This window comes from Cygnus olor, chromosome Z (genome assembly GCF_009769625.2).
Source record: "Cygnus olor isolate bCygOlo1 chromosome Z, bCygOlo1.pri.v2, whole genome shotgun sequence".
NCBI lineage: Eukaryota > Metazoa > Chordata > Aves > Anseriformes > Anatidae > Cygnus > Cygnus olor.
In genome coordinates, this window is record NC_049198.1 from 16065661 (window position 1) to 16088416 (window position 22756).

General features: G+C 38.0%; 1 protein-coding gene across 3 annotated transcripts in view; it reads right to left on the reverse strand.

Moving 5' to 3' along the window:
• PARP8 (poly(ADP-ribose) polymerase family member 8) overlaps nucleotides 1-22756 on the reverse strand; it is a 116283-nt gene that overhangs the window by 54675 nt on the left and 38852 nt on the right. For all 3 annotated transcript variants that reach the window (XM_040540786.1, XM_040540785.1, XM_040540787.1), the window contains 4 exons: nucleotides 8072-8109; nucleotides 3950-4039; nucleotides 2546-2616; nucleotides 183-260 (listed from right to left, as the gene is read on the reverse strand). In XM_040540786.1, the coding sequence (XP_040396720.1) occupies nucleotides 183-260; nucleotides 2546-2616; nucleotides 3950-4039; nucleotides 8072-8109 (277 nt within the window). The remainder of the gene's footprint in view (nucleotides 1-182; nucleotides 261-2545; nucleotides 2617-3949; nucleotides 4040-8071; nucleotides 8110-22756) is intronic.

Genomic DNA, 22756 nt, shown 5'->3' on the forward strand with positions numbered 1-22756 from the left:
TTTGACATGATTATACAGTATAACATACTCAATACTTTTACTATAAAATACTATATATATAGACACATTACATTCACACATTGAATAAACATAATAAATTAATTATAAAAAAATTAAAATAAAATGAACCACAGAGGCCTTCAGATATAAATTTGAAACATTTGCAAAATATTCTTCATTACCTGTCCTCCATAATAAAATTCCTCAGAATCATTATCCCCTTCAGAATCTTCTTCAAGTGTGCTGCTGTGCTGTGACTCCTTAATTAAAAATGAAAATTAACAATGATAAAAGCAGTATCTCTGTCTTGCATTTATAGTTCTGAGCACAGGAAGACTATTTTTTGCAAATAAGCTCTATTCACACTTAATAAGAGATGACATTTTAGTATTATTTTTCATGAGGAGTACTATGGGCCCATTTTAAGAATAGTGAAAGAGCAGACAAAGCTCACACACACTATTGGGGTACGAAAAAACAACCCCAAATGTATGTCGGAGAAAAATACTTTGTCAGAGGATACAGACAGCGTGGTATTTTAGGAATTGGACTAGAATATTCAGGACTACTTCACTCTGTGGTCCTGCTAAACAAAGCATACTTTACCCACCAAGACAGAGGTTCTGTATTTAATCCATTAAGCATTTCAGTGACCTAATAAAGTTTTAATTAACTTGATTCTGGTAAATCAATTCTAATAGTTTAAGGAAATAATTCAAGCCTAAGCATGGGATCTTTTAAGTCCCCTTCTGTGAAAAACTCTGACAAACCTCTGCTTAAAAAGTACCAGCCTGTTGCCAGGAAACTTAAAACTTAATTTTCTGACTGCCTCTGTTCTAAGACTTTGAAAATTAAAGATTAGAAAGTAATATGCTTACCCAAGAAAATCTGCTCTAAATAGGCTGCTCTGTGAATAATTGCACTCAAATAAATAGAACCACTCATGGTACAGACTTCAATTCAGCATGAACTGCAGTGTTATATTCTACTTGTTACCAATGAAGCTTTTAGTTATAATTACGTAATTAATTCAAAATATTAATCCTTGTTTCTCACAATACATTAGTTATTTCTAGGCTCTATTCTGACAAGGATCCCATAAAGAATATGTGATAAAATCTTAACTCTTTACTTCAATCCAAACACCATGTACTTTCTGCACATTTTCTGTTTATGTCCTACACATTCCAGTGTTGGAGTTAGACAATCTTTAAAGTCCCTTCCAACCCAAACCATTCAATGATTCCATGATACACAGAACTGTCACAGTGGAATACAAATCAGACGTTTGAATCAAAGTAGAGAAGGTACCCCTAAATGCCCTACATTCATAAATGTCAAATATACTCATCACCAATTTCTATGGTCAGACAATACAATCCCACCTCCTTACCTTTACCTCTAAATTCCTTCTGTAGTTACTACATGTATACATAGAACAAAAATTGTATTTCAGCCAATTTCACAGCGATTTTTTAAAATGAGGCATAAAAATCATATCTGCTTCTACTTTACTAAAAAGAAATAAAGTGACTTCAATCATCTTTGTTTAATAATAACCCTAGCTAAAGGGGAAATTTGTGTTAAAACAGAACCCAAGTGAACAAAAAATCAATGCCAACTAAAGAGAAACAAAACTCTCACATGAGAATAGTGTAAAACCCATCCTATCCTAATTAAAACTTCTGTCTAGCCAACAGCGTTAAGAGACTTATTTAAAGGCTTTTTCAGTGTTTTTATACTTAAGTACCTTGTTCAATTAAAAAAAAAAAAGGAAAAACTCAAAAGTCTGTCCCATGGAAACTAACTATATCTTAAGGTTTTAATCCAAACGGTAAATTCTGCATCAAAAGGGTAAATACTGCATTTGAACTTTTAATGTTTACAGAGCATTGCATAAAATTATGTGGCAGTAGAATCAAAATACTTCCAAGTGCAGTTTTTAAAATCGAATAGGGTTTCACCTAATGAAAACAAACAACCATATCCATTATCATATCTGATCATACTTAACCCCCTTTTCCAGAATAAAATACAGATCAGAGCCTAAAAGGTCATTAGTCATAAAACAAATATTCCAAATCCAGAAATCAACCTTGTCAGAGAAAGTCTTGAAGTTAAGCACTTGAATTTTTGATACAGTGCTCAATCTCTTGCACCACTCATGGTGGGAGCCTATGTGGTACTTTCTCTGAGGCCCTAACACTGTCAGCCCCTGAAGACCTCATCTTTTAGTGCCATTTCTTTCTTAATATCATCTCAGTGAGACTAGTTAGGGGCCCATGCCAGAGGTAAAGCACAAATACAAGCATGACTGAAAAGCCTTCACACTCCAGATATTACTTACGGTGAACGTTGCCAGGAGAAGGTCCAGAGGCTCCAGTGGGATTGCTGTAGGCCACAGTAGTGGCCTAAGTAAGCTAAGACATTTCTTCCAAAATGTGTTGTAAGGGTGCACTTGACAGGAATTCTATTCTATTACATATTATTTTCAGTTGTTTCTTAAAATATCTTTCGTTAAAATATACATCCAAGAAATACATACCTCTCCATTCTCCCTCTGTAATTTTGATTTTATGGATAAGCAATAGTTGACATCGCTGGTTTTTCTTAATTCTTAAAATAAAAGGGAAAATAGAGAACATCTATGAAAAATGTGAAATACTTTTGTATATACTGACTTTAAATACTTAGTTGAAATAGTTAAGTAAGTCACAGGTATGAAGGACACCAAAGTGTTTACAATACAACAGTCTAAAATTAACAAGAGACTATGTTTCAGAATACTTATGTTTTTAACTGTGAAATGAAATTCAGCGGGTCCATTTAGGAGATTATTTTTTCCCAATCAGTAATTTAAACTTCTGTGTAAAAAAGAATGAAAAGAATGAAAGATCAAAAACCCTCAGCAATAATTAAATCAGATCAACTTATATACAAAATATAGGTTTATATCTTATTTTAAATGATAGGCTTTACTTCTTTTCAAATTACGTACATACTTGCAAATAAAATTTAATCTATTCGAATTAATAAAATTTAATACAATCTTAAACTTCAGGCTATAATGACCAGTTTTTGTTAGGGTGCCACTCCAGTAACTTTAATAAAATTATTCTTGATTTACTACGTAAATGAGATCAGAGACTGAATATCATATTGATTTTCCAGTGGAATTCAAAGTAATTCTGTGTTATACATGCACACAAAAATACCTTAAAGCTCTGTAACAATAATAAAAATACCACAAAGTCAAGCACTCTTATCTGCAGAACTGCTAGATTTAAGACTGCTTTACTCAGTTCTTCCTATAGCCTGAAATCATCAAGGAATTTAGCTGATAAAGTCTAAAAAAAAATCTGTGTGGAGTATACAGAGATCTTGGTTATATATTGTATATAAGTGCCTAGATCTCTCAATGCCATTTTATGTATTAAACGGGTTTTTTTTTGAAAGTATGGATGTAATTTCAAATGAAGAGGTTCCCAAAATCACTGGAAAAATATTTTTCCTGTAGTCTCATTTGTGAAATAGCTGAATCATTTTGTTTGAATTTTTTTGAAATAATTCACCAGAGGCAATGATAGTTATAGACTGTTTCATCCCCAGTGGTACAGATTTCATAAAGGTTTAAGCAAGTGAGCATGAAAACTTATAATTGGGAAGTATTAAGCACGTCTAACTGTATTTGAGGAGAATTACTTTAGCACAGACTGCAGAACATTAAAGGAATAAAATACATTCTGCCTACACAATTGTGCTGATCCCCAAAAGAAGTATTTTAATTTATTCTATTCTGAAATGTAGAACAACTTACTACAGCGAGCCTGTGAAGAACTAGTGAACTGTACAAGTACACATATTAACACATCTCCCTTTAAGTACAGGAAATGTCTTGTCCTCCCTCACAAAACATGAACTTGGTAAAATAATCAGGAGATAAGATTACCTGTAGCAATTTGGTGGAAAATTACTGGAATTGGCTCTGTTGTAACTAACACATCTTCATCGTTATCAGAACTGGAAACATATGTGTTATCTATGAAAGAAAAACACTTTGCATGTTGAAGTCCCGTGGTGCTCTGCCAGCCCCTTCCCTCGTTGCACAACCCACCCTTCTACCATAATGAATCACTTCACAGCTGATGAGGGAAACCCAACACTATCATATTCTTGCTGCGCTTTTTTCTAGAGAGATTGCAGATAAAAGAAAAGTACAAAAAGGATGGAAGATTAAGAACCAAATATTATACAACCAACCCCCCTGCATTCCAACATTATGGCTTTCATGAAGTGTACCAAGCACTGCTCAGAACTGTCCCAAGACCCATAGGGGCTGGTGCCAACCTTTTCCAAAAGGATGACTTGTTCTACATTTTCTGTCATGCTTGATACCAACATTCAGGCTTGGTCTAACATGCAGTGAGCTGGCTGTTAACAGCACATTATGCAAAATATATATGCCTCATGTTGGTCAGTTACAAAAAGGATGTTTGAATTATCTTCTAATCAATGGAGAACATTTCTTGTGCCTGATTCAGGAACAAAAAATCTTTTGTTCCCTTTAAAAACTTTGGGTATGGGTATGAATACTGAAAGCACACTTCAAACTTTCTTATAAAATGTGGGAATAGACTGTGATTTTTTATTTCCAACCAAACCTCCACTGACAACAAAAAAGGAGCAGCAAGTTTTTATGCAGTATGCACAGAAGCTAATTTTGCATGAACTGCTGAACTGCCTATGAAAGTATTAAAAATTTTGTTTTCTAATGATCTGGGCTAAACTGGACTTTCCACTCTATAGTAGAAAGGCTGACAATTAAGATAATCAGAGATAGAGAGGCAAGTAAGAGAATTGAAAGGGCTTTATCTATCATGGGCTTGATCTATCAAGGGCTTGATCTATCAACATCAGCAAAGGGCATGAACTCGCAGGCGCTTTTAAGCACACTGCTGCAACCCCACATCTCAAAGCCTTTGACCACGGTGCTTCCAGTGGAATGCTAGAAATAATGTAAACATTAATTGATCAGTAAATCCAGCAATTTGCCACCCATACTGCAGTGGTTCTGGGAAGTCTGCATCCAGACTGAGCCCTAGGGAGGCTGCCCCCTCCTCGCAGCAGCGTCAGCTGTTCCCACAGGTGTGCCACGCTGCCTTTGCAGACTGGCAGCTGCATCGCCACGCACAGACAGGCGCATGGGGCTTTCCCAGCCCGCCACCTGTGAATCAGCCTTTCTGCCACCTTCACGCAGAGCTACCATGTCTGGCGCTACCCCACACCTTTGCCTACTTCTCACTCCTGCGCTGTCCCGTGAGGTAACCCAAGTAGTCTGTGCACAGCACAGCAAACACATACTGTGAGCAGGTAGCTGCTCCTGGAGGCTGACCCCACTTTCTCCTAAGTGCTGCACTCCGTGGGCACTGCAACCTGCTCCATCTGCTCAGTCTGCATCTGCTCGGCTACATGCTTGGCATGGGGACGTGTTTTAGAGCCACGGCACAGCGAGAGTAAGAGGGGCTGCCTCCAGCCATCTGCCAGCACTCGCTCCTCCTGCCACTTTTGTCAGGCTGTAAGCTATGCACCCAGGGCAGCTGCTTCTCACCCTCCCCCTGACCCCCTGCCTTGCCTCTATTTGCAGGCTCCACCTTGCCATCACCGTTTCAGTGCCAGCATCACCATGTTGGATGGCTCTGGGCATGCAACACATGCCCACTCCTTTCCCAAGTCTGGGAGCGTAGCTTACTGCTGTAGAGAACATCATTTAGACCTAAATAAATTTACCCAGCTCTCACTATATGGGTGCAGATAAGGAAATCCACGTGCTAGAACTTATTGCTATATGAAAATGTAGGAAATACAACAATTTGTGCTGTACAGCATATATGATTACCAAGAAATATATATATGGAAAAAAGGCTGACTCAATTAAGGTTTTATTGATTTTAATTATATTTTATGCCCATTGCTTGTCATTCTTTCGTGGCAGCTGGATGATATTTTTCACTGCCAAGCTTTTGTTTTCCTTTTCTACTTGGCAACCACTGCTTTTTTTGTTTTTGTTTCTCTGTGTGTGTGTTTTTCCTTTCCTGTCCTTCTGTCAGTGTAATGAAACTTGAAATGAAGATACTGGTTTTGGCCTGCTTTCTTCAAGATCCCATTTCCAACACAGTTAGGTGGAGTCTGCCTGAACTTGTTGCAGGTAGGCAAACAACTACTCACTACCAAGCTGGGTGTCCCCAGCTCTACTGCAGTCTAACGCAGTCTAAGAGAGGGATGTTTCTGTTAATGTGTCCATAACCCACAAATCACCGGCATAAAAGACCATAGTAGTTCTAAAAGTTTATGGCAGCTAGCCAAGTATCAGTCAAAACATATATTCATTAGCAAAATACCTGCTGCTGTAATGGTTCTCACAGGAGTCACGATCCACTTATATTAAAGGGACTTTAGTCTACTCATTGATGTGATATTCTGTAACTGCTCCTTAGGAGCGCTATTCTCCCCCACTTTTGTCAATGTTGTGAGAAAATGGTTACGAAGATATTTTGCTGGAACTGTTATTACTTGCCTCTAAAATTTTTAGTTATATTTTCACATTTTCAGCAATGTATGAATAACTTTCAGACATTACTGTCTCAACACTCTTCTGATTAACTTCTTCAGTGCACCGTTGTGAGCATATTTTTAGCTTTCGCTTGCAATTATGAAACTTTCAAACACATTCCATTACTGAAAGTTGTCATGTCATATTATGGTTCCCAGAGGTATGATTTAATGCTTAGCTGTTTGTAATCTTTTGATGCTTTATGAAGCAATTCAGCAATATCTACACAGTTATCAGTGTCAACGTGGTGATGCTGCATATACAATAGCAATGCAGGGAGCTAGAGTATACACAGTACCCAAAGGTCTTTTTATGGTATCTAAAATTCACTTGTGGTATCACTTCTGGCTGAATGAACATTTGTAAAGCAGCACTTTTATCTCTCCATATATTTATTACATACACTAGCAATTTATCTGATGATCAGTTCTGACAGTCTTCTGCTGGTATGCAAAGTTTGATTCACTGTGTATTACACACCCTTAATCTCTAAAGGATACAACTTTGATACAGCTACACACTAATTGACTTAAACCATGATCTGCAAAGACTTATCCAGTGAGAAATTTATCTGATGGGCATATAGTGCTCTGAACTCTAGAAACAAGCAACAGTGCTTGAAAGGCATATTCCAGTTGAGGAGGAGGATACCAGCAGAGAGTTTCCTATGCTAGACACCACCACGCTCTGGTGTGTCCCTAAAATATCCCTTAAAATACATGCCAGAAAAGAGATAACATTGCTGCTGATCATGGCTAACTCAAAAGATTTAGTACAAATACAGGAGACAAAGACACTGGCTCACCAAATCACAGTGAGTATTTTCAGGATCAACGTTGTAAAATGGCAAAGAGTCATTATCATTCCTAACACACTAGACATCTCTTCTTCACAAAGCAGATGTACATACTGTGAATGCTTGAGATAGCAAAAAAAAAAAAAAAGAGAGCAGCTGGGAACAGCTTTGCAAGCTTACGTTACCAAAGAGACACCTGTACACAAACCCCAACTCCTGCAGACCCTGAGAAGCATCACTGCACAGTCCACAGGTTTAACTTTAAGAACGTGAGTCATCAGTCTCATTAAGGTTTAACACACTGAACTGCTCTGCTGGCCCCGTGCCAGACTGCTCAGTCTCTTGAAAGATCAGACTTTATCTACCATGCCAAAAAGGAGCTGGGCGCTTTCTCCCTCCTCTATCACTGTGTTGGCTCCAAACATGGAAAGCATCACAAGATCTGGTCTCAGTAAACTTGTGAACTAGGTTTTCTCACCCTGACCCGGTTGATAAATGATACCTGAAAGGAAGAAATGACTGTGAAAATTATCTGACTAATGGAAAGTGATTAGCACAAGGATGCACCTGGAACACATTAACACCCTTTCAAATATTCTCATCTGAATGTTGTAATTTACAGTAACACGTATACATGTGTCATGGACAAGAATGTTGCACAGTACCTGGGTAGTCCTCAGAGACATGCACTGAATAGGATACACTGCAAAGAAGAAAAAAAAAAAAAAGAAACAACAGAATTAATAATAAGAATAACTGCTGGCATAAGATTTTTTTTTCCTGTTCCTATATTATCTTATGTTTATTTATAGGATCCTGATGGTTTCCAGAACAGAAGGTAACAGCTGATGGCTTTTGAAGTGCACAGCAAGGAAAAAAAATGTCATGCCCATTTTGAAAGCTTACTTGGCTAAATTGGCATATCCTGATTTCAACCTTCTTAAAAAGAATTATCAAGACTGCATTATATTTACTTTAGAGTAGTATTTCACAATGTACTTTCGCTAAAGAAAAAAAAGAAAAAAGTTGCCCTGTGAACATCAGAACTAGAAAAGCCCAGTTTTCTCTACATTTCTTCCTGGGGTTTACTCAAAGCTCAGCATGAAGCCCTTAACATGCTGTATGTTCTTGTTAGCTTCAGCCAAGCTCTGTATTGCTTAGGCTCCTTTCTCTCCTCAAACCCCCATATTTATAAAAATTGTGGCAATCTTATTTGACACCTATACCTCTCTGTCAAGGTGAGTTAAAATCAAATTTTAAAGACCCACAGTCACACTAAAGAGCATCTTCAACACATGGATTACCAGAGCCTGCTTCATCAGAAAAAAGATATACAAACATATTGTCCTCATCCTCTAGGTCAGCATACTTATGCTTTTCCTAAGACCCAGCAAGATGCTCACTAAATTCACTGCTGAGAGCAGGAAAAATGAACATGCTGGTCTGCTCAGTCATCTAAGAACCCTTTTATTTTTATTTTCATTATCTTTATTTTATTTAAGGGTAACGTACATCTTCATTTAGCCCTAAAAAAAATTCAACTCTGCAGCACGCTGAAAGCTTTCTGTTGTATAATTCACGTTCTTTCCAATTCTAAATCCTATGAATTGTATGTGTCAACATACACATTTAAATAATACATGATGCATGTTCATGTCTGTAGTGAGTTAAGCAGACAGACAAGGACACGATGGCACAGTCCTCTTAATAAATTCTGTTGTGTATTGTATGTTGTTGAAAACTGATTTGGTGGATCTTTTTCAATTACATGAATATAACTCCCATGTAGACTATAAAATGAATGCACGTACAATATTTTCTTTCTCTCTCAAGAACTTCAGTTAAATGAGCTCTGTTTCCACAATTCAATGACTGCAGGAGGGAATCAATACGAAAAAGTAGGTCTCATACTTTCTTCTCTAAATCAATCTATTGCAGCACAGCTCTGTCACCTGTTTTTGTACATAATCTTTTCTAGCATAATACATTTTATGTATTGTTTGACTAAGAAGCAAAGATGCCCATTTCTTCAACAGCTGCACATGTTCACATAAATGGAAGCAGAAAGAGTGTTTATTATATCTGACAACAGATTTAGCCACACAATTCTTGATAGCTTCAGTCATGCCAGGATTAAATCCCGTCATTGTGTAATGTCAACATTCTGTGATTTTTCTTTTAGTTCTTTTCCAGATTTTTGGATAGGCAGCATCTGCGTCTCATCATCTTGGAGCATTCTGCCTAAAGACTGCGGTATTTAAATCTAATTAATCTGTCATGACATAAAATGCCACTATTTTAAGTAGGGAAATATTCCAAAATAAAGGAATATTATATCTCAGTGCAGCTATGTATGAAGAATTTTGTCCTGTGATTAAAAATAATAATAAAATAAATAACAAAAAAAGCTGTAAGTTAATGAAGGGCCGGTTCTTACTAAAACTATCCTCTAGATGTTGTGTTTGTAACCATTACTTCTTCCTTCTATTACCTAAAGCTGTACTTCAGTCTCGTTCTTTTAGACCGGCAGCTTGTATATCTCTTCGCTGCCACCAGAACTGCTGTGTATGGGTTTGACTACTGTCATATTGTATTATCTTCAAGTGTGGACTTTTATTCCAAGAAAAGAAGAGTCTTCCTAGAACCTAGGAAATACTCCGTGTTCAAATTAAAAACCTCCCTCAAGTCAGTATAAAAGCTGAAGCAAAGAAGTGAAATTCCATGTATGTATGTACATAAAAGAAGTTCTTCACATTGAGGAGAGGAGCAGGGGCTGGAGAAGTTACAGAATTTCCATCCATGACAATATTCACAACTCAACTTGATAAGGCTGTCTGCAACCTAATCTAACCTTGAAGCCGGGTCTAATTCTGAAGCTGGTCCTGCTTTGAGTGAGCGGGGGGAGAGGGGACCAGGTAGCCTGCACAGGTCACTTCCCCCTTAAATTACTCTATGCTTCTATGTGCAGAAACTCTGTGAAAGTGTGTTTCTCTTCCTTTTTCATCATGTGGTAGCTGTGACAGCAGCAGCTGTGGTCACATTAAATGGAAACTAATGTGAAAAAATACACTTGTGAAAAAAAATCTCGTGAGATGGAAATAAAATGCAAGGTTCATGAAGATGCAGGTTAGAAATAACCTCAAACCAGCTCCTGCAATGACTGTAGGCAAGTTCAAGGTCTGATACAGAGCCCACTGAATCTAGCAGTCGTCTCAGTACTGTGATGAATATTACCAAAGAGGGGAAAGAAAAGGTAAAAATTATATGAAGTAACATAGTTCTGTAAACCTAGTAATAAGAAGTCTCCCTACGGGTAAAATTTCACCACCAAAATCTGATGTCACCTCCATCTGAAAAGCATTAACAGAAAACCTAGCTGCCAAACAAAAATCAAATGGTAATATGGTTAGAAATAATAATGGAATCTGATAAGCCCGAGCTGCCACTTCAAAGGAAAGAATGTGAACAAGATGTGAACTCAAGATTAAACAGTAAAATGCTTGAAAATGGGATATTTACTTCCAATTATAACAAACCATCAGTTTTTACTAGAAACACTACTGACTCAGCTTAGGAATCGACCAAACTTAGCTGAGTCCTCAACTCAGCAGAATTACTTGTTATGTTGGGTGTGTCTAACCTGAAATTCTTTACACTCTTAGCCTCTCCCATCTCACCAAAAAAAAAAAAAAAAAAAAGTGAAAAATTGTCTTCTTCCTATTTAAATTCACTTTTTCAGCACACATTGGGATCTCTGTGCTGCCCTCTCCTCAGTGTCCCCCGGACATTGTACGCTGAGACACATCATGCCAGAGTAAGCTCCCATGGGAGCCCTTTTAGACAGGCCATTCCTCTTGCACATACTTAAACTCCATTTTGGAGAGAATAAATGACTTGTCAGAGCCCCCAGAGAGAGGCGGCGCTTTGCTTGGGCTGGTAGTGATATGTTAGCTATGTTCGGGATGCAGAATCAAAAAAAGTAATGAAAAAACAAAGTAGGACTACCGAATAGCGCAAAACTGTTTTATCTGTCCCAGCAAGCCTCTGTGATTGTCATGTGTGATCACACTTCAGCACGCTTTTCTACACCCAGGATAAACTGCTTCCTACCGCTTGTGCACCTGAGTTGTCAGAAACCCAGCTACACCAGGTTCACCTCTTGAGAAGCTCCAGTCCTGCAGCACTGAAATGTTTTCCCATTGACTTTAATGAGATTTGGAGCCAAGACAGAAACACAAGACACTGATGGCTTAAGGCACCTTCAGAAACCACAGGTTCAGTGAAGACACAGATGTTCACCACCTCTCAGTGTTAAATCCTCCCAGAGCCAAAGAAAGCCTGTACTGAAGCTGCCTTCTTGTTTAAGTACTCAGAAAGGCAACTGGAATTAATTTAGGCCTGGTCTGGACACAGATGTACAAGATTATTCCAGCGAGGGATGTGATTTTTCCTTCTGGCATAGCAGCTCCTCTGTACAACCCTAGTGCAGCTATTGCTATAAATACAGCTTATAGCACTATAATTTATTCCCATTCCCATAAACACATTCTAACCAGCCAACCATCACCCTGGCTAGTTCTGTTACATTGCTTCATGAGCACATTTAAACTCCTGGGTGTAAACAAAGCTTCAATGATCATGTTATTTCTGTTTTATTCAGCTCAGACCCGCTCCAAAAGTCATCCTACACTACATGTGTTTCTCTTCCTTTAAGCTCAGAACTACCTTCAGACTATAAAGGGCCTTGTAAATTTTCTGTTATTTAACAAACAGTAAAGCAACTTACAAGAAATTAGTGAGAAATGTCATGTTTCACTGCTTATGTGATCTTAACGTAAACTTCTTATTGCTTGAAATAATATTCACATGCAGAGGGCTCTAGCCTTACTTAGTAACAATTGTATTCATAAAATATTTCCTGCAAGCATTTTCCAATGTGTTTTAAACACATCTGTTTCTTCTTCAGAGAGATTATCCTGCAAAGGTCTATCTGCATTTGAGAACCAATTCATAAACCAAATGGGGAGCCACAACATACGTGCTGTTTTTCAGGTGAATCTATCCCATTTTGTTACAGAACAAGCAGATTCACCTGCATTTGATATTACCACATTTTCCTGAAGTTAGTTAAAAATGACTTTTAGCCTTTGTAGATTCACAGAGCCATTTGCAGAGTTAGGACTGAAATGCACATTAGTGAGTGGACAGAGTGTATGCAGCCATGACCATCAGACTCCAACACTCTGAGACCCAAGAGAGGTAGGACTGACTGGCCTTCAGATAGCCCACTGAAGCCAAATTTTTGAGATACTAAACCACACTCCCGTACAAGAATCCTTCATGAGCCATATCTTATGGGGTCAAAGTAAAGCCCAAACTGAATATACTACCAGGCAAAACATTACCACAAAATGTAAGCTTCTGAGAAAAATAAATACATAAATAAATAAAATAAAATAAACAAAAATACACACGAAAACTGCTAAAAGAAGCAAAACAAAATCTACTGAGACAAAGCATGTTCATAAAAAGTAAAAGTACCTGTTTACTCCCTTAAATGTAACAGTTTTGTTTCCACAGATTTAGTACAGAGAAAAACTAGAAACAGCAATGTTCTTCCAAAGATCATCTTCCTGTCAAATTTCTACCTGCCATTATGCACAGCTCTATCTCTCTAAATAAAATTGTAAGATTGTTTTGCATGCCTTGAACTGTAGATTTTTCCTATCATTGTATAAAATCATAGGGTCAGACATGCATTCCGAAGCCACAACAGTGACACTGTAGCAAGAGTGCATGACGTATCTTCCCATCAAACTCACTTTATCTCAACCCTATGCCAGCTGTAGTTTCTCTCTAGGAAACAAATCCTTTAAGCTGAATTTCCAGCTGTTTTGCACAGCAGGAACAGCATGAAGCATCTGGCGCAAGTCTAAGATTTATGCCCATGGAATGGTTCTGACAATTCAGCCAGCTCTGTCCCATGGCAGCTGCTGGCTTACTGCCTTATTAAGTGTGGAAATTGTGATCTAGTTTCTATTCCAGTTTTAGCACTTTCTACTAGAGCCAGAGCTCCATGTGCTAATGTTGCAGCTCACAAGCTTGCTGAAGAAAGGAAACAACATTTTTGTCACCTTATGATAGTCTGAATCCAATCTATAACGAAATGTAACGAGAGTATATAAGACTTTCTTCATATAACTGCACCTGGAGCTACAAAATTCCAAAGAAACTACTTTTGTTTGTGATAGCCAAAATACAAAATCTAGCTCAATGAAGTTATGCAACAAGGTAATTAATAGGATGCACAAAGCTCTATACATGAAAATCAATACTAACACTCAGGAAAGTAGCTTATGTACAAATATATAAGATTAGATGCTAGTGTGGGATTGATTATGTGCCAGGGTCAAATTCTGAACAAGTTGGTGAGTTGAAAGAAAGGTTAGTGAAACCCCTTCAAGAATAATAAAATTACACTGGTGAAAACCTTGGGTTGAGGGCCTGTATAATATTTCTGAAAGCGGAGCATGAAACAGACCTGATATTTTCACTTTCTACTCTAGGTGAGGCAATAAGAAGGAATAAGAACAAGGTCCAGTTGAACAGATGCAAATGAAATTGTAATCTTTTACCAGTTTCTAGTTAGAGCGTATGTACTTTTCTCTGGTATCTACAAAAAAAACCCACATGCAACAGAAGAACAGCATTTCATGCCACTAATTGCACAGAAAGTATTTTCACTCCCACCTTTGCTTTGTACCCTGATCTTCAAAAATTCATCCAAATCCTTCAACGTATTCCTATTACTTTCATGCCCTTTAGCCTTCTCTTCCACTTCAACAAGACCACAATTTGTCACTGAAGCTAGACACTTCCTAATATTTTAGTCTTTTCACTCAAATGAAAAAAAAATCCAAATGAATTCTACAACAAACACATAACACACTCCTTTCTAGTAGTTCGTTTGAGGTTTGAGAACCAGTTTGAAACCGAGTAGCTTGGCAATAAACCGTATCACAAATACACGGTGGAAATAATGATTTTCAGAAGATGTAATGTGGGATCCCATCCAAAAAAAGTCTCAAATTGCATCCCTGAAATGTATGACCTTTGAACCAGTGCCTTGAGAACTGGTAGGAGATGGAGGTATTAGGTTATTGGCCAGCTGAAAAACTCAGCAGGTTACTTCCACAGAGAATTTGGAATATTTAAGAAGAAACAAAATCTTTTTTTTTTTGTAGCTTATTTCTTATTTGAATCAGCAAATTTTCTGAAGAGAATTAAAATTCAAAATTAAAAGTTAAACAGGCTGTAAAATGCTTCAATGTAAAGTCTTTCTTCCAATTTCTATGAAGATGACGTACATGCAAATAACAGCAGAAGAAACCCAGCAGCCATAAGCAGCAATTTTCTATGGCAAAAATCTTTCTTTGGCTTAATGGACACTGACAAAAGACAAAACCTCCAAAATCAGATAGGACAGAACCATTTTGTTTTACACTGAAAACAGCACAGACAAAATAACCATAAAAACAACTGAAAAAATAAGCAAGAATTACTACTGTATTACCTACAGTTAGGCCAAACAAACTTAATGCAAATTCTTCTTTCAACATTGAACTGTCACAACCACAAGTGAATGATAAATGTGAGGGGCTTTTGACAATTTGTGAACAAGTGAATTAGCAAAATAATTCATCGTTTGGTCTGTACACCAAGGGTGCTAGCATACAGTTTATCACTTTTCTATGAAACTCTTCAAAAAGAATGCAGTGATGCTATGGGAAAAAAAAATCTCTCTCTTCTACACAGGACCTTTTGAAAGAATCCATCCCACTCAGCACACATCATCTAAGGAAGGGCTCGGCTGAAGCCAATTTTCAGAAATGAAACAATGTCAACATTCTAAATGTGCTTGTTGGGTAAATTATTTAATCAACTATTTCTAATATTCTCTTCACAATGTCTTTAGTAAAAAAATATGACAGTCTTAAAATGCATTTGTAAACATACATTTATAATAACATAATCTACCCTTTTAATTTATTGCAAATCACATTCATAAATGAAGTAAATACCATTAGTAAATATAAGTGTAAAGATTAGCAAGTACCGCGTTATATTCATTCATGGTACCTTTACAGTGCAGTCCCAATAATCCAACAAAAGTATAAATATAACTGAAAAAAGTTTCTTTTATGTAAAACATTAACCACAAAGTGACACCCATCTCCACATTGACAGATGAACAGCAGTAAGAATCATGTCATGTGATGTGCTATCTTCCGTACTTCTGAAAATAAAAGTTTGCATAAGGCCTGTTAAAACACGAAGAAATATATGGGCTTTTTGCTCTTTCACACAGTCAAATAACTATGTAAGTAGAGGACTTGTGTGCTGTTCTTTTTAATTTTTTTTATACAGTGACATAAAAACTGATGTCATTAAATAAAATAACAATTACTAAAAAACAACATTACCTTCCAGAACAGACAATCAAGTCTTCACAAATAAGATGAAAATTTAAGAAGGTAGACCTAAGTTCTCCTGCACATAGGACAGTTACAGAAAAAGTGATAGCTGATCAAGGGTAGCAAGAATATTCGCACTATTTTTTTTTTTAAGAATTTAGAACTGGAACTAAATCCCACTAAAGTCCAAGGGAATCCTTCATACCTGACAAAGAAGATTACATACAGGTTGCATAGAATATACAAGACTTCTGGCCCCTGACAATCACTTGGTATTTCTGTAAGCAAGTACTTAATTCTTTGCTAAAAATTTTCAAGATGTATTCCAAAGGGTGCAAGCTTTGGTGATTGCTTGTTTTACACATTTGCAGCTTGCTATAGAGCTGGACTTCATATACCTGCCACTTTATCCATGCTCATGGATTTCTAAACAGCTTTTTAAGTACTGTTTAAAATATTTTGAATGTGCATGTGTGCATCCCAGCAACTTGTTTTCAGATATACAGGCCACCTTAAATGTATTTCTGAAACACATTAGTTCGATGAGTGTTTGTATCCCCTGTGATCCAGTAATTGATGACCCAGCATCAGGCACAGCAATTTTTGCTGCTCGATAGAGCCAGGTGCTTGCAAAGAACTGAAATTTGTGCGTCCACTCTTTCTTCCTTTCACTATGTATCAAATCTCCCTGTGGTGCTGTCCTGGTTTCAGTTAGGACAGAGTTAATTTTCCTCCTAGTAGCTGGCAGGGTGCTATGTTTTGGATTAGGATGAGAAGAGCGCTGATAACATGCTGATGTTTTAATTGTTGCAGAGCAGTGCTTACACCAAGCCAAGAACTTTTCAGCTTCTCGCTCTGTCCTGCCAGCGAGCAGGCTGGGGATGCAGCAGGAGCTGGGAGGGGACAGACCCAGGACAGCTGACCCAAACTGGCCAAAGGGGTATTCCATACCATCTGACGTCATGCTGAACAATATATAGGGGTGGCTAGCCGGGGGGGGGCGGCGCCGGCTGCTTGGGGATAGGCTGGGCATCGGTCAACGGGTGGTGAGCAATTGCATTGTGCATCACTTATTTCGTACACATTATTAGTAGTAGTACTATTACCATTATTATTATTATTATTATTATTATTATTATTGTTGCTGTTGTTATTATTATTTTCCTGTCTTAATAAACTGTCTTTATCTCAACTCACAGGCTTCACTTTCCCGTTTCTCTCCCCCATCCCAGAGAGGGGGGGAGGGGGGGGTGAGCAAATGGCTGTGTGGTGTTTGGCTGCCGGTCGGGTTAAACCACAACAGGTGCACCTGCAATTATACAGGAAAGAATAACAAATGACTGAGTAATCTTTTCCTTTGGATGTGTAGAATGTGTATGTGTGATGACATATGAGAAATCCCAGGCATATCTACTATTTCTTTTGATGACAAACGAAAACTACTCCAAAGGGATATGGGCAGTGTCAATATATCAAAACTGGCACTGCTATCATTTCTTGACATAACCTGGAGGAACAGAGGTGCTGAGTCAAAGCTATTGCATGTTTGCATTTGTCACTAAGAATAATTGTACTACTGGTCCTTTCACACAACCAAAGCACATCTGAATCAAATGGTGAACATTATTCATAAAGCACTGCTTGATTTAGCATGTTATTCAAATAAAGGGGACACAGAAGACTGCAGCTCAACAATTTCCCTTTTGCAAAGCTTCCAATGAAAAAAAGCATGACAACTTCTAGTAAATGCACAGAAGTCTACGGGATTAATCATCACTCCAGCAAAAATGAGGGCAGTCCTAAAAATAAAAATAGCACTTACAAAATAAGCAAATCAAGGACACTTGAGGAGAAAAAAAAAAAAAAAGCATGTGCTGTTTATCACTTATTTTATACATAGAAAGTTACACTAAAATATGGCAATGTGTAATGCCAGATTGTTCACAACCAGACTATATCAAGAACAGATTATTTCACTCAGAATTACATAACCAGTGTCTTCTTGCAGTCACCTTGTCTGACCAGGTCCAGCTCGACATGACTCGCTTCAAACCCCTCTTCAGAAGGCTCTTCCTTCTCTCCACTGATCACACTGGTTTGCATTCTCTCTCCATCCTCCCCATTAGCTCTCCAGACAAGTTCACTCTTCCCCAGCGTACAGATTACCAAACAAACTGGACACCAACCTCTTAATCCAGCTGAGCTGCAGCCACAGCAGCATAAATGATCACAGCCTTTGGGCATCATATTTCCAGGGTTGGGCCCATCTTCACCCACAATGTGTTTGCTATATTTTAGTTGGGTTTTGTTCAGGGGAAAAAACGGTTTTCCTCCCTTCAGCTGCTTTCTTTTCCTTCTGGACCATTGCTGCCAGAAGCAACCACATGATATGTTCTTTTTGGAACCAGTTAAGAATTATCTCAAAGCTGTGAGTTTTTGATCCACATTGCTCCTATTGGGAAGCTACTCTGAGATGTACTCTTTTCCCTATAATTCTAGTAACTCTGTTTTCAATTCACACCAACTGAACAGAAAACTTTTCCAGCCCCTCTGCAAGTCCTCTGTGTTGAGATCTTTCAAAATGAGAAAAAAAAAAAAAAAAGGACACAAAAAGAAAAAAACTACAATCCCAAGGCAGACACATGAGGTAAGTTGCAGATGGAGCAGTTAGAGCGTACCCGTGTCCCAAGGACAGACAAGAGTGTCTTGTCAGAGGAACTTTAGTCCAATCATTTAAGAGACAGTTCCAGCATCTCACCAATAATTAAATACTTAAATGAAGTCTTTGTAAAACCTTGGAGACATTCACTGTTTAACACCATCGTGTCCCTAACAAGTGTGTGGGTCCTTCCCCCTACATGCAGTCTTTATCAAAGAAAGTTCTAGGCAGCCTTCTTATACCACTCTACACATTCATTAATTAGTTAGAATTTTGCTTGTTTATCTAATGCGGTGTGCGACAGCCACTGCTGCACAATGAAGAAATAACATATTGAAATATGTTCATGCTCCTCAGTTGTATGAGATACTTGACAGAATCAAAAATATTTTCCCCACAAAAAAAAATAAAAATAAAAATAAAAATCCCCAATTCTTCTTGGTATAGATGAAATACCGTATTTATGGACTAGAGACACACAGGGATGCACACACACAGGGCACAGGTGAAATAACACTTCAAACACAACATTCAGTGCAGCGTGTCCTGAGCATTAGAAAGATGCCAGTAAACCGGAGGGAGTTCAGGAATTATCGAGAAACAATTGCCGAACTGGCTGAACAGGCCAGAGAGGAAAAATATGTGAACCGGTTCAGACAGCTAGGTATACAGTGTGGCAAACTAATGAGCAAGCGTGGTAGGATATCTGACAGCTGCTGCAGCATGATTTCCAGAGGGTACATATGAAGATGGGTATGATATTTATACGGGAGCCCAAGGGAAAATGACAAGCCATATTCAGGTGAAATTACATGAAAAGGTATAACTCAGCCAAAAAACAGGAATGATGAACCCCATTAAACTGCGAATTAGTCTCCTGGGAAAGTGGTAGCAGTCTAATCCCACAGCCATTTAAAAGTCAGACCAGAGAAAGAGCTTAAGAAAAACCTGTGGAACAATTTTGCATTGGCAAGGATACTAAGTAACATTTCCCATTGCTAGTTTCAAAGAGCTATGAAAATGTTACTCCTCTTCTCACTGGTAGCTCAGAGAAGAAAGTTCTAGACTGAATATGACATGAACGACTCCCAGTGTGACTCACGGCAAACAGTTCAAAGTATACTTGCCTGTACGATATTTCAGTAGTGTGCAAAATCATATTCAGTCCAAAAACTCTTCATGCATTTGAAGTGGAAAGATAAGATATGAATGAAGCAGTCCTTCCACCAACTGCTCATGAATTTTAGCTGCTCCCGAACATCACATGTGCTCATTTCTTCTTCATGACAAATTGCAATAGAACTCACGCTGCACAATTTTTGTAATTATTTTTAAGCACGTTCAGTATCAGTCCATATAATACAGGATAACTCCTAAATATATGGGCTGTTCTTTGGCCAAAGAATGCCTCCAGGTGTGCAACTGCTCTCAGAAAATTATATTCCATGCTATACCCAGAAAATCATACCTGAAAATAGTCTGACAGACTTGCCTGTAGAAAACACTTAGTAAACTACAGAACAAGCAACCGAAGCTAATTTTAGCGCACTACCCCAATATGTAGGTAGATTTTGAATACTACTTAAATTTGCAAAGATACAATTAAAAAATCCCTCCACTGGTCTTAATTAGATCCCTGTCTTCCCATAAAAGTAATTACATGTCAGCTGAAGCACTGACTTAGGAAGCCCCAGTATTCTTGCAAAGACAGAGGCTGTTGTATTCTCAGTGCTGTTACTGTGACTTGCTATATGCCACCCAGCAAGAAAAAATGCACGCATTTTCAAAAGGCAGTCAGTAACTACAAAGTGTTCAGAGACTGATTTACCTTTCATGTGTGCTGAACCTCTGCCTCTCCAGCAGAAATCAGTGGGAACCATCAGCAGTTTTGAAAATGAGGCTTTATAGTCCAGATTTAAAAAAATAATCAGGTAATAAAATTTGTGCAGAAATCGCACTTCGATATTTCACTTGTTTCTATTCTCTTGAAAATCCCATCAGTACACATCCACTATTTTAGATAATTCAGTGTACTCAGAAATGTATAAAAATGCCCAGTTTATCATTGATTTCTATAGAAATTTAGGTATCTTAACAGTAAGTTGTCTACCTTTCTACAAGTCCAGCATGTAAAATACCCTTGAGGAATTAGTAAAATTTCAGGTGAAAGCACTCAAAATTGCTACATACTTTTCAGAACACACAAAGAAATCCTAGCCCCATGAAATTCAATAGGCAAAGATCCTACCAACTTCAAAAAGGTGAAGGTTTACCTTTATCTCAGCTTTTTCACCAGCATATCTGCAACAAAAAAATTCAAAGATGATGTATGCCCTTCATCCTTTCTTCACTACTTGGTCTGTTTGTACTATTTAACATAATCAGCCACCAAAATGATCACCAAAATTTGGAAAGCGTCCTGATGATTGGAAACAAACCGTAATTGGTAAGTCCTGTAATCAGTCACTCTATTACAAAGTATTTCCAGCATGACTCTAGAATGAAGAATAAGCATGGTCAGAAAATTTTGGCCTTCTGCTAATGTGAGAAAAAAAACAGTAACTCTTTCACTAATGCAGTGTTCTTAATCTAAATATCTCCTCAGAGCCTTTAACAGAGACAGAGATACAAATACTGATGTAAAAAAATTTATTAAAAAAAAAAATACTGACAGCATAAAAAGAACAAAAACAACCTATAGAATGAAATTTAAAAAAAAAAAAAAGATGAAACATCAAAGAATAATGCTCTAGTGATGCTTTACTGACACCACATGTGCTTGCAATGCCTTGAAAAACTGTTTGGACAGCAGTGCCCCAGGCTGCAGAGAAAGCATAGATGGAAGCAGCAATGCAGCTGCAAGTGCTTGTCACCCTGCTTACTGAGGCCATTGTACTGAGGCACCTAAATATAGAGAACCAGAGGTCTGCTTCAGACATTTGTGTCTTAAAATCCTGGCTGGTTTCACTGAGATCCAAAGTGTCTTCTCAGCCATGTGAGGACATATAAAACATAACACAGCACAGGCTAAGTGAACCGCAAATAATTCAAAGACAGAGTTAAAATAATGTGGTTATGTACACATGGAAAAATTATTTCTACTAATTTGTGGGTTGGGGTTTTTGGTTTTTCCTTGAATCACAAAGAAAAAACAGCAGGTAATACTTCCCCAAGTGTGTGGGTACATTGCACTTTAATGTCCTCAGAAAATTTCCGCCAAAAAGCTTACCAGCAGACATGGGTCAAACTGCTCACCTGCTTACACAATTGTCACCAGATACATCAGTGATGCAAGTCATGCGAGTACCTAGATCAATAAACATCCTTCCATGGCCCCATCAGGTGCTACAGCAAACCAGGACCCCAGTGGCAGAATGATTACAGTTCACTCCATTTTGAAAGGTCACTCACTTTCCATCATCTGATAGCATCACTAAGCCCAAGAGAAGTGGGATAACTGTTCAGAATTACTGCCTGGGGTGAAATGAAACAGTGAAGGTGTAGCACTTATTTGCACCACAGAAATTAAGGGGAAGATAACAGTCCCCTTTCACACCAGGAGATGCACAGCAGAGGCCTGAAATATATAGCAGTGTTTTACTGCTTAATGAAATATTTTCAGTAATATATTAAAGCACCAAAATTACTACTGTGGGACAGTTCATGATGTATTAATCGCAGCATTTGAAAAGCTTCATCGTGTTTTTAAGTTACACTAGGTTGCACGTGATCCAGTCTCATGAGGACTGGGCCACCTCCCGGCTCATGCTGTGTTCCCAGCTCCTGCTGAAAAGCCCATGGGAACAGAGGCTGCTTAGCACCTTGCAGGATAAGGCCCTCAAAGCATAAAGGAAAATCTATACTAAACGTATCCTACAGCATTCAGTCCTCAGTCAGATCAAGCAGTATTAACTAACAGCATGTAACAAGAACACAGTTAGAAATGTAAGCAAACACATTTCAAGCTTTTGTTTCTTTACAACAAACAAACAAAAAAAGCACAACTAAACACTGACTAGTTCACTTCCCCTATTATTCAGCAGCAAAAGGCTGGTTGATTTGAAGACAGCAGAAACAAGCCTCTCTCCCCTCTCCTCCCTGGTACCCCCCAATTTGTCTAATTGCTGGACCACCAGAGGACATACCTATTGCTCTCTCTGGGTCTCAGCGCTGGGGGAACACCATTGAAAGTGCTGGGGTAATGGTTTCGTGGGAAA